The sequence below is a fragment of the Gopherus flavomarginatus genome, chromosome 1 (assembly GCF_025201925.1).
Source record: "Gopherus flavomarginatus isolate rGopFla2 chromosome 1, rGopFla2.mat.asm, whole genome shotgun sequence".
Taxonomy (NCBI): domain Eukaryota; kingdom Metazoa; phylum Chordata; order Testudines; family Testudinidae; genus Gopherus; species Gopherus flavomarginatus.
In genome coordinates, this window is record NC_066617.1 from 230,678,864 (window position 1) to 230,691,700 (window position 12,837).

Here is a 12,837-nt window from a genome sequence, read left to right on the forward strand (position 1 = left end):
CTGTTGTTTCAAAGTGTGATTAAAAACTGCGATTAATAACAATTTATTTTTAATTGCGATTAATTTTTTTGAGTTAATCGTGTGAGTTAACTGTGATTAATCAACAGCCCTAGTTAGAATGCATAATATGAGCATAATAATTAGAAACCTTGCTTTTGTCAGATATGAAAGGTTGCTGAAGATATGCTCCATAGCTCTGGTTGGCAAGTATACGAAACTAAGTGACTGCTATGCATCTGTTTTCAAGGCCTTGGAACATTCAGCTTTGGCAATAAATCACAAACTGAATTTAATGGTGAGGCACAATCTCTTTCAGTTTCAGGAATGCTTTAACGTTAGCTTCCATCACTTAGGCAAATGTAATATTAAAGTGTATCTTAATTAGGACTTACATATACAGGTGTACACAAAATGACTGGATATGTTTTTTTTAAGGAGTATGAGAGAGTTTGTTTTTATTTTATTTTAGACTAAATGCATCTGAAAGTGTCACTGCAAAAATGGCCCCAATTGGATTTGCTTTACAAACAAAGGACATTCAACTGCAAGTGCTGACTACCAAAGGAAGAGCTTTAAAAGCAGCAAAGAATCCTGTGGCACCTTATAGACTAACAGACGTTTTGGAGCATGAGCTTTCATGGGTGAATACCCACTTCTTCAGATACATGCATCTGAAGAAGTGGGTATTCACCCACGAAAGCTCATGCTCCAAAATGTCTGTTAGTCTATAAAGTGCCACAGGATTCTTTGCTGCTTTTACAGATCCAGATTAACACGGCTACCCCTCTGATAAAGGAAGAGCTTGTTGATTTTAATAAGACTACATACAGCATCAAGCATTACCCTTTGTAATAAGCGTTTGCAGTTTGCTCAAAAGTGGAAAAACATTACAGTCTTTGAAAAAAATTCAGAATGACCTTGGCAAATTGGAGAATTAGCCTGAAACCAACAATATGAAATTCAGTAAAGATAAATGCAGAGTACTACATTTTAGAAAGGAAAAATCAAATGCACAAATAAAAAATGGGGATAACTACTGCTGAAAAGGATCTGGGGGTTATAGTGGATCACAAATTGAATATGAGCCAACAATATGACATAGCTGCAGAAAAGGCTAATACTGAGAGGAATTTCATATGTAAGACACGAGAGGTAACTGTCCTGCTCTATTGGTGAGGCCTGAGCTGGAGTAGTACATCCATTTCTGGGCATCACACTTTAAGAAAGATGTAGGCATATTGGAAAGAGTCCAGACGAGAGCAACAAAAATGATTAAAGGTTTTGAAAAACCTGACCTAAGAGGAAAGGTTAAAAAAACTCAGCACATTTAGTCTTGAGAAAAGAAGACTGAGGTGGGAGCTGATAACAGGCTTCAAATATGTTAAGAGTTGTTTGAGTGTTTGCTCATGTCCATTCCATGTTAGGTGTGTGAGCACCACATGCACCGTTGCTGGAGATATTTCCCTCAGTGGCATCCATTGGGCTGGCTCTAGCGCCCCCTAGAGCCATGCACTTATATGCTGATATAAGGGGAGCTGGCGGCCCCACAGCCTCCCAGTTCCTTCTTACCACACATGATGATTGCTGGAACATCTCCTCTTGCTTCAGAAAGGCGTTCTTCTCCGTGGTTCTTACTCTGTTTTATAGTTTGTTAGTCTTAAGTATAGTTATAGTGCAGGGGTAGGCAACCTATGGCATGCGTGCCGAAGGCGGCACGCGAGCTGATTTTCAGTGGCACTCATACTGCCTGCGTCCTGGCCACTGGTCCGGGGCGCCCTGCATTTTAATTTAATTTTAAATGAAGCTTCTTAAACATTTTAAAAACCTTATTTAAACTATTGTTATATGTAAAGTAGTTATATATTATAGACTTAGAGAAAGAGACCTTCCAAAAACTTTAAAATGTATGACTGGCACGCGAAACTTTAAATTAGAATGAATAAATGAAGTCTCGGCACACCATTTCTGAAAGGTTGCTGACCCCTGTTACAGTGTATATATTGTAAATAGTGTTAGGTAGATAGAACCAACTTTCCTTATTGTCAAGGGGTTCTCTTCACCCACGGGGCTGGGCGTGTGTTGGTCCCTGTGCTTCAAACCTTGTGCCTCCTGTGGCAAGCCTATGCCCATGAGCAACCCACACTTCAGTTGTCTGAAGTGTTTGGGAGAATCTCATGTGAGAGATCAGTATCAAATTTGTCAGGACTTTAAATCCCAGTGTGGGTGGCTGGACTAGATGACCTCTTGAAGTCCCTCCCAGCTCCACATTTCAATAATTCTACAATAAATAGAACTTGAATTTCTGTTTAACATTTAGGGCAAGATTCTGATACCCTTACATTGAGTAATACCTTACTCCATGAGTAACCCCATTTATATCAATAGGATTATACACGGAGCAAGGTGCTACTCAGTGTGAATTTATCAGAATTTGCCCCCCCTCCTTTTTTTTTTTTACATACTTTAAAGGAAGTGGTCAATTTAAGGAACATTTCAGAAACTAACTTGTTCTTACTTTTTAAACTGGGAAGCTGGAGTAATCTTCACAGTGTGATACCAACTGTTTTTATAGTAAAAGCAGCAAAGAATCCTGTGGCACCTTATAGACTAACAGACCTTTTGAAGCATGAGCTTTCGTGGGTGAATACCCACTTCGTCAGATGCATGTAGTGGAAATTTCCAGGGGCAGGTATATATATGCAAGCAAGCTAGAGATAATGAGGTTAGCTCAATCAGGGAGGATGAGGCCCAGTTCTAGCAGCTGAGGTGTGAAAACCAAGGGAGGAGAAACTGGTTTTGTAGTTGGCAAGCCATTCACAGTCTTTGTTTAATCCTGAGCTGATGGTGTCAAATTTGCAGATGAACTGAAGCTCAGCAGTTTCTCTTTGAAGTCTGGTCCTGAAGTTTTTTTGCTGCAGGATGGCCACCTTAAGGTCTGCTATAGTGTGGTCAGGGAGGTTGAAGTGTTCTCCTACAGGTTTTTGTATATTGCCATTCCTGATATCTGATTTGTGTCCATTGATCCTTTTCCGTAGAGACTGTCCAGTTTGGCCGATGTACATAGCAGAGGGGCATTGCTGGCACATGATGGCGTATATTACATTGGTGGACGTGCAGGTGAATGAACCGGTGATGGTGTGGCTCATCTGGTTAGGTCCTGTGATGGTGTCGCTGGTGTAGATATGTGGGCAGAGTTGGCATCGAGGTTTGTTGCATGGATTGGTTCCTGAGCTAGAGTTACTATGGTGCTGTGTGCAGTTACTGGTGAGAATATGTTTCAGGTTGGCAGGTTGTCTGTGGGCGAGGACTGGCCTGCCACCCAAGGCCTGTGAAAGTGTGGGATCATTGTCCAGGATGGCTTGTAGATCCCTGATGATGCGTAGAGGGGTTTTATCTGGGGACTTTATGTGATGGCCAGTGGAGTCCTGTTGGTTTCTTTCTTGGGTTTGTCTTGCAGTAGGAGGCTTCTGGGTACACGTCTGGCTCTGTTGATCTGTTTCCTTATTTCCTCGTGTGGGTATTGTAGTTTTGAGAATGCTTGGTGGAGATTTTGTAGGTGTTGGTCTCTGTCTGAGGGGTTAGAGCAGATGCGGTTGTACCTCAGTGCTTGGCTGTAGACAATGGATCATGTGATGTGCCCGGGATGGAAACTGGAGGCATGAAGGTAGGCATAGCGGTCGGTAGGTTTTCGGTATAGGGTGGTGTTAATGTGACCATCACTTATTTGCACCGTGGTGTCTAGGAAGTGGACCTCCCGTGTAGATTGTTCCAGGCTGAGATTGATGGTGGGGTGGAAGCTGTTGAAATCGTGGAATTTTTCCAGAATCTCCTTCCCATGGGTCCAGATGATGAAGATGTCATCAATGTAGCATAGGTAGAGAAGGGGCGTGAGTGGGCAAGAGCTGAGGAAGCGTTGTTCCAGGTTGGCCATAAAAATATTGGTATATTGTGGGGACAGGTGGATGCCCATAGCGGTACCATTGATCTGGAGATACATATTGTCATCAAATTTGAAATAGTTATGTGTGAGAATAAAGGCACAGAGCTCAGCAGCCAGTTGTGCTGTGGCATCATCAGGGATACTGTTCCTGACAGCTTGTATTCCATCTGTGTGTGGGATGTTCGTGTAGAGAGCCTCTACATCCATGGTGGCTAGGATGGTGTTTTCTGGAAGGTCACCAATGCATTGTAGTTGCCTCAGGAAATCAGTGGTGTCACGGAGGTAGCTGGGAGTGCTGGTGGCATAGGGTCTGAGTAGAGAGTCCATGTATCCAGACAGTCCTTCAATGAGAGTGCCAATGCCCGAGACGATGGGGCGTCCAGGATTTCCGGGTCTGTGGATCTTGGGTAGTAGATAGAATAACCCTGGTCGGGGCTCTAAGGGTATGTTGATTTGTTCCGGTGTTAGTGTAGGGAGTGTCCTGAGTAGATGGTGCAGTTTCTTAGTGTATTCCTCAGTGGGATCTGAGGGAAGTGGCCTGTAGAATTTGGTATTGGAGAGTTGTCTGGCGGCCTCCTTTTGGTAGTCAGACCTGTTCATGATGACAACAGCACCTCCTTTATCAGCCTCTTTGATGATAATGTCTGGGTGGTTTCTGAGGCTGTGGATGGCATAGTATTGTGCACGACTTAGCTTATAAGGCAAGCGATGTTGTTTTTCCACAATTTCTGCCTGTGCACGTCAGCAGAAGCATTCAATGTGTAGGTCCAGACTGTCATTTCGACCCTCAGGAGGAGTCCATCTGGAGTTCTTCTTCCTGTGCTGTTGGTGGGAGGGTACCTGTGTATCAGTGCACTGTTCAGTGTTGTCCTGAAAGTATTCTTTGAGTCGGAGACGGCGAAAGTAGGCTTCCAGATCGCAGCAGAACTGTATCATGTTGGTGGGGGTGGCAGGGCAGAAAGAGAGTCCCCGAGATAGGACAGACTTTTCTTCTGGGCTGAATGTGTAGTTGGATAGATTGACGATATTGCTGGGTGGGCTGGTGGTACCACGGTTGTGGCCCCATGTGGCAGGTAGGAGTTTAGACAGCTTACAGTCCTTTTTCCTTTGTAGAGAGGTGAAGTGAGTAATGTAGATCTTCTGTCTTGTTTTGGTGAAGTCCGTTTGTATGAAACTTTGGTTATTAATGAGAGTCTCTAAGTTGGAGAGCTCTTTTTTGATGTTTTCCTGTTTGCTGTATAGGATGCTGATCGGGTGGTTCCTCAGTTTCTTTAATTGAGTATGGCATAATCTCTCACTGTGGTCTGTGTAGTATGTAGATAGCAGTGGATTTTTTACCTTTAGTCCATTTGGTATGATGTCCACCGGTTTGCATTTGGAAAGGAAGATGATCTCTGTCTGTATTTGTGCAAGTTTCTTCATGAGGTTGATGGATTTCCACTCCATACGGCTAAATGCAGTGCCTTGCATGGTCAGAGAGAGACCAACACCAACAAAATCTCCACCAAGCATTGTCAAAACTACAATACCCGCACGAGGAAATAAGGAAACAGATCAGCAGAGCCAGACATGTACCCAGAAGCCTCCTACTGCAAGAGAAACCCAAGAAAGAAACCAACAGGACTCCACTGGCCATCACATACAGTCCCCAGATAAAACCCCTCCAATGCATCATCAGGGATCTACAAGCCATCCTGGACAATGATCCCACACTTTCACAGGCCTTGGGTGGCAGGCCAGTCCTCGCCCACAGACAACCTGCCAACCTGAAACATATTCTCACCAGTAACTGCACACCGCACCATAGTAACTCTAGCTCAGGAACCAATCCATGCAACAAACCTCGATGCCAACTCTGTCCACATATCTACACCAGCGACACCATCACAGGACCTAACCAGATGAGCCACACCATCACCGGTTCATTCACCTGCACGTCCACCAATGTAATATATGCCATCATGTGCCAGCAATGCCCCTCTGCTATGTACATCGGCCAAACTGGACAGTCTCTACGGAAAAGGATCAATGGACACAAATCAGATATCAGGAATGGCAATATACAAAAACCTGTAGGAGAACACTTCAACCTCCCTGACCACACTATAGCAGACCTTAAGGTGGCCATCCTGCAGCAAAAAAACTTCAGGACCAGACTTCAAAGAGAAACTGCTGAGCTTCAGTTCATCTGCAAATTTGACACCATCAGCTCAGGATTAAACAAAGACTGTGAATGGCTTGCCAACTACAAAACCAGTTTCTCCTCCCTTGGTTTTCAAACCTCAACTGCTAGAACAGTGCCTCATCCTCCCTGATTGAACTAACCTCATTATCTCTAGCTTGCTTGCATATATATACCTGCCCCTGGAAATTTCCACTACATGCATCTGACGAAGTAGGTATTCACCCACGAAAGCTCATGCTCCAAAACGTCTGTTAGTCTATAAGGTGCCACAGGTTCTTTGCTGCTTTTACAGATCCAGACTAACACGGCTACCCTTCTGATATTTTTATAGTGAAACTTTCTGCTTTTGTTGCCAAGTTTCACCTCTAGAGATAGCAACGTCTGGCTTGGGAAGGTGATGTGGAGGAGTATGTTAATATTAGTTTATGAATGCAGATGAAATTTTAACAGCCTATAATTTAGCAAAACGCTAAGAATCTGAGTTTGCAGAGAAAAATACAGTATTGGAAATGACACACTGCTGTAGTACATGGTCTCTATGTGGTCTCAGATAAATTGATGAGAAAAGGCAATCCTGGGCTAGATTGCACCTGATTCTTGTGTGGCTTGGAGGGTGCAAAGAGTATTTCTCCCCCTCTTGAATCACAGTCCCTGTGCTCTCTGTAGTGCTGTCAGGAGCATAAGCTCTTCCAGAGGAGATGGAGAGTGGATGAGGCACAGGCATGTCTCCATTACTCCTCACTGGCCCCCAGAGCAGGCCAAATGTTCTTCTTAAAGTTAAGCACATGCATAAGTACTGTCCTGAGTAGAGCCATAGTCTAGTCTCAGATGTATAATGATAAATGCAAAGGTTTTAAGTTTGTTTAGCAACTACTATAAATTAACTGCTCCAAATTGAAATTATAACACTGAAATAATGTTTTAGCCGAAATGTATTGAATACTTATTTATTAATGACCATCTTTTATAGCTTGGTAAATATAAAGTGTAAAATCAGAGGCCTTTTACACATCCCTGAGTGACAGACTGGCCTGTCTCCCAACATCTGTGAGAGTGAGGGAATGACTCTCAATTGAGTCTTATTAGTTCTGTCCTTAAACACTGGCGTAGGGAAGGTCAAATGGTTTCTAGAACTCTTTAGACAGAGTCCAAATCCTTTTGCTCCTTCACTGGGATTTGGCACCTCTATCCCCTGCTTAGTGAGTGAGGTTCAGTTTAGAGTGACCCCTCAATCAGGGCAGGCTAAGCACAGTTCTGCTGTTCTTTACTCGTACAATAAAGACAGCAAGATTTCATTACCCCTGCACTCAGTACTAAAGTGATTTGTAAACCAACACCAGCCAAAAGTGATTGTTTTGGCAAAGCAGTCCCATTATGTGGCACACCTAGGCGGAGTAGGTGTATCTATAAAAACATGGTCTGTTCCTGAAGTCTTTTCCCCCAGCTCAACACTAGATGCCAGGGGAGAGCTCATTCAGACCCTGCTTATATTTTTATTTGTATTTTATTGTGTCTGAGAGAGGTGCTCATCTACTACAGTTATGGGCTAAATGGAAATACATAGCTGGATAGACAGAACTTGCCTATATTGTTATTGTCCCTATACAATTTGTTCTTATAATTTAAATCTGTATATTGACTACTGCAGTTTTGTAATCCTTTTTTTTTTTTAAAAAAAAAAAGCTTCAGTGAATTTTTTCTTCAACAAACTAAATTTTGGAGGAAAAACGGCTTGTGCATCTGCATTACCCATTTACAGATACTAAATTCACCCCTCTAATTAAAAAAAAAAAGCATATATATAGGGGCCTAATCTTCGTTATGGAACACATGCCAATGCTCATTTGAGAACACAGCTGTTTTTGAGCTGCAGAATTACGAAACAGCATCCCAAACAGGTAAACATTTTTTGCGCTCTCTATTTAAATGACCACAAATTGATTTTCTCAGAAATTTGCACTTTGTTAGAAGCCTGATAAGTGAGATGTCTATCAGGAGCAAATTGAACAGCAGAGCTAAACATTTGGAATAAAGCAGGATGATAATAGTGGTGCTAGAAAATTTTATCTAATCTCATCCATCTGTCTTCTGATGTGACGTCATCACTATGATATTAGAGCATTTTTTCAATAGTAAATAACAATAGTAGATGTCACTATATAACAACCTTTACCTCTTAAAATAAGTCTGCATTCCGCATCGAGTTCCCCATTTCAGGTAGATCTTTCCACTCTTTTCAGGAAGAATTACCCCTCTCAGCAGGTTCCATAGATTCTAAGCCCAGAAGAGACCACTGTGATCATCTAGTTTGACCTCCTGTATAAAACAGGCCTTAGGACTTCCCTGAATTAGTTCCTGTTTAAATGAGAGCATCTCTCAGAAAAACATTCAATCTTGATTTTAAAATTTCCTGTGATGGAGAATCCATCAAAGCCCTTGGCAAATTATTTCAATGGTTAATTGCCCGCCTATTAAAAGTGTGCACCTTATTTCCTGTCTGAATTTGTCTAGCTTCAGATTCCAGCCATTGGATCTTATTATAATCTTGTCTGCTAGTTGAAGAGCCCTCTGTCAAATTTCTGTTTTTCATATAGGTACTTAAACTGTTATCAAATCACCCAGAGGCGATCCCAGCAATTATAGGCCAGTAAACCTAACTTCAGTACCAGGCAAACTGGTTGAAACTATAGTAAAGAACAGAATTATCAGACACATAGCTGAATATGATTTGTTGGGGAAGAGTCAACGTGGGTTTTGTAAAGGGAAATCATGCCTCACCAACCTACTAGAATTCTATGAAGGGGTCAACAAGCATGTGGACAAAGGGGATCCAGTGGATATAGTGTACTTAGATTTTCAGAAAGCCTTTGACAAGGTCCCTCACCAAAGGCTCTTAAGCAAATTAAGCTGTCATAGGATAAGAGGGAAAGTCCTCCTATGGATCTGTAACTGGTTAAAAGGTAGGAAACATAGGATAGGATTAAATGGTCAGTTTTCAGAATGGTGAAAGGTAAATAGTGATGTCCTCCAGGGGGTCTGTACTGGGACCAGTCCTATTCAACATTTTCATAAATGATCTGGAAAAAGGGGTAAGTAGCAAGGTGGCAAAATTTGCAGATGATACAAAATTACTCAATATAGTTAAGTCCCAGGTAGACTGCGAAGAGTTACAAAGGGATCTCACAAAACAGGGTGATTGGACAACAAAATGGCAGGTGGAAGTCAGTGTTGATAAATGCAAAGTAATGCACATTGGAAAACATAATCTCAACTATACATATAAAATGATGAGGTCTAAATTAGCTGTTACCATCAAGAAAGTGATCTTGGAGTCATTGTGGAAAACATCTACTCAATATGCTGTAGCAGTCAAAAAAGTGAACAGAATTTTGGGAATCATTAGGAAAGGGATAGATAAGACAGAAAATATCATATTGCCTCTGGTACGCCCACATCTTGAATACTGTGTGAAGATGTGGTCATTCCATCTCAAAAAAGATATATTGGAATTGGAAAACATACAGAAAAGGGCAACAAAAATGATTAGGGGTATGGAACAGCTTTTATATGAGGAGAGATTAGTAAGACCGGGACTTTTCAGTTTGGATAAGAGACCACTAAGGGTGGATATGATAGAGGTCTATAAAATCATGACTGATGTGGAGAAAGTAAATAAGGAATTGTTATTTACTCCTTCCGATAACACAAGAACTAGGGGTCACCAAAAGAAATTAGTTGGCAGCAGGTTTAAAAAGGAAGTATTTCTTCACACAACACATAGTCAACCCGTGGAACTCTGTCAGAGGATGTTGTGAAGGCTAAACGTATAACAGGATTCAAGAAAGAACTGGATAAATTCATGGAGGATAGGTCCATCAATGGCTGTTAACCAGGATGGGCAGGGATGGTGTCCCTTCCCTCTGTAATTGCCAGAAGCTGGGAATGAGTGACAGGGGATGGGTCACTTGATAATTATCTGGTTCATTGCCTGGCACTGGCCATTGTCAGAAGACAGGATACTGGGCTAAGTGGACCTTTGGTCTGACTCGGTATGGCCGTTCTTATGTTCTTAATCTTCTCCCTGTTAAGGTAAATAAATTTAGCTCCTTAAGTCTATCACTATCCCAGAACATTGTCCACCTTTCTCCTCACAACAGGCAGGACACCACTCTTCAATACCAATAATAACAGTGCCCATTTCTTTTCATCAGTAGATCTCAGAGTGCTTGACAAAGAAGGTCAGTATCATCATCCCCATTTTACAGACAGGGAAACCAAGGCACAGAGAGGTGAAATCATCCTAGGTCACCCAGCAGACTAATAGTACATCCAGGAATAGAACCTATTTCTGAGCCCTCGTCGTCCAGTGCGCTGTCTACTAAGCTATGCTGACACATTCTAATTTCTGGCACCTATTTTGGTACAATAAAAGTAGGGATTATGATGAAGTCTCTTCAAAGAGAAGGTGATCAGCAGATCTGTCATAAATAAGAAAACTGTTTTAAAAAAATTGTGCCCAGCCAGGCAAAATACAGGCCTTCTTCCACCTATTAGAACCAAGAATAGAACCCTGAACTCCTGACTTTAACTGCTGTAGCTCCCACACAGTGTTTTCCAAGGGTACCCAGCATAATCAAACCAGCTGTTTTAGTACAAGAAGCCAGTAATTACTCTCGGTCAAAATTATAAGGAGAGCACTGTAAATTGCCTGAGATCCACATCTGTTTGTTATTTGCCCATCAGTGCCGTTCCTTGGCTGCCAATCTAAGTGTTGCTGCTGCTTTGGAACCCCTGCTGGAATATGCGTATGTGAATTATACAGTCGGGGGCATCAGAGCAGTTGCACCATATAGACCCTTCATCTGGGTCAATTGACAAGGAATGGTATATGGCATTAGGACTGAGGTACATTAATTGATATGCTCTGCCTTTATTTTCTCATTTTATTGAGCGGAGCAGTACCCCAGTAGTGGAGGCTCCAATAACTTGGTCTTATCTGACAGCAGTTGCCTTAAGACACCTCCCTGCTACTCTGCTCTTCAGATTAATTCAGGAAAGGCTGAGCAAGCAGCCGTAGTGAGAGATAACATTCTGATAGACACCGTAGAGATAAGAAATTCCATCTCTGAGGCAGACTGCATAGCTTGCTCTACTTTGGTTCCAGAGTTTTGCTGCAACACTGCAAGAAACATTTATCATTATTTAAGTGCTATCATCGTCATGCCAGATACAGCTTTGCTCCCCAAGTTGTTTTTCTTCCTGGAAAGTTCTTCAGACTCTTTGTGTACACTTGCTGTTCAGTTTCTGCAGGCACTGTCCCTTCTGCCAAAAGACCCTGAAAACGATGGGGCAAATAATGTCAGCGCCCTTACTAACTATGAAAGCACTGTCTGCTCAGTTTTAGGTAAAATCTGAGTCTGTATAAATAATTTCTCTCCCAGTTGAGACACTGAGATTTGAATCCTATTTCATTTGCATTGAGAGAAATCCTCTTCCCCCATGTAAAGAGCTAGCGCAAGGTCTACACACCACTTAATTCCTATTTTGATGGTTTAATTGGTGCTCAAAATCTTGTACTGGCTTCCTGCATAGGGGTGAATTGTATTTATCTATTATTTAAACAAGCCCTGTTCACTTTCAACAAAGATGACCAAGGTCCCAGTCCTTCCAAACACGTTTAACTTTACATGCACAAAGAGCCTGACAGTGGTTCACTGGAGCTACTTGCATGTATAAAGTTAAGCATGCATGTCGGTTGGCCAAAGCAGTCACGTAGGTTGCACAAGGTAGGCCAAAATCAGTGACAAAGCTTCCCCAGAGCCAATTCCACTTTCAGAGCTCTTGCAAAACACCTGTGTTCCACCCTTTTTGCCAGCAGCTCCTCAGTCTCATACTGTGTTCTGAAGCAATCCTTTAATGTAACATAGTGATACCTAATTTATAATACATCATTTGCATATTTAAATGTAAACCTATAATGTTCAAATAGTTATAAATGTGCTGACTTGGTGTATTTGACAGTGAAAGCAGAACTAATTTTAAATGTACCATTAACTAGCTTCTCTTTTCAACCATGTAAAACAATAAAGCATACTATTTGTGCATAATAAAATATGCAGTTATATTCGCTACTGTATCTTTTGGAAAAGAAGAAAATATTGGATAGAAGTTAATTCTCACACCTCAGAACTACCAGTGAAACAAACCTCAAACAATCTTGTCATTCACCAGTGGTATGTTTTTTCATAGATAAAGAGAAAATGTGTAATATCAGAGTGGGTGATTTTTATTTTAGATTAAAGAAAATAGCAAAGAACAAACAAACATTATGGACCAGATCCTCAGATGGTGTAAATTGGTGTATTAATAATTATTATTTGTATAAATAATTGAAATTGGGACCCCCCACGGTGCTAGGCACTATATATACATATACAATAGACAATCTTCGCCCTGAAAAATTTAAATGTAATTTTTTATGGAGGGGGAATTGAGACACAGATTAGGTGATTTGCCCAAGGTCACAGGAGAAGTCTGTGGCAGAGCCAGGAACTGAACCAAGCTCTTTTGAGTCCCAATCCAATGCCATAACTGCCCCACTATCTTCTTTTCTCTTTTGACTTCAGTGGAGCCACATTAATTTACATCAGCCGAGGATCTGGTCCAGAATGTGTGTGTGACTCAATCAGGAATACTTGCTATCTTGAACTAA

At 41.7% G+C, this 12,837-nt stretch overlaps 1 protein-coding gene across 4 annotated transcripts in view; it reads left to right on the forward strand.

Annotated features, from left to right (window-relative positions):
- Positions 1-12,837, forward strand: part of CTPS2 (CTP synthase 2) — a 165,507-nt gene that overhangs the window by 58,099 nt on the left and 94,571 nt on the right. For all 4 annotated transcript variants that reach the window (XM_050963699.1, XM_050963701.1, XM_050963700.1 and 1 more), the window contains one exon: positions 163-295. In XM_050963699.1, the coding sequence (XP_050819656.1) occupies positions 163-295 (133 nt within the window). The remainder of the gene's footprint in view (positions 1-162; positions 296-12,837) is intronic.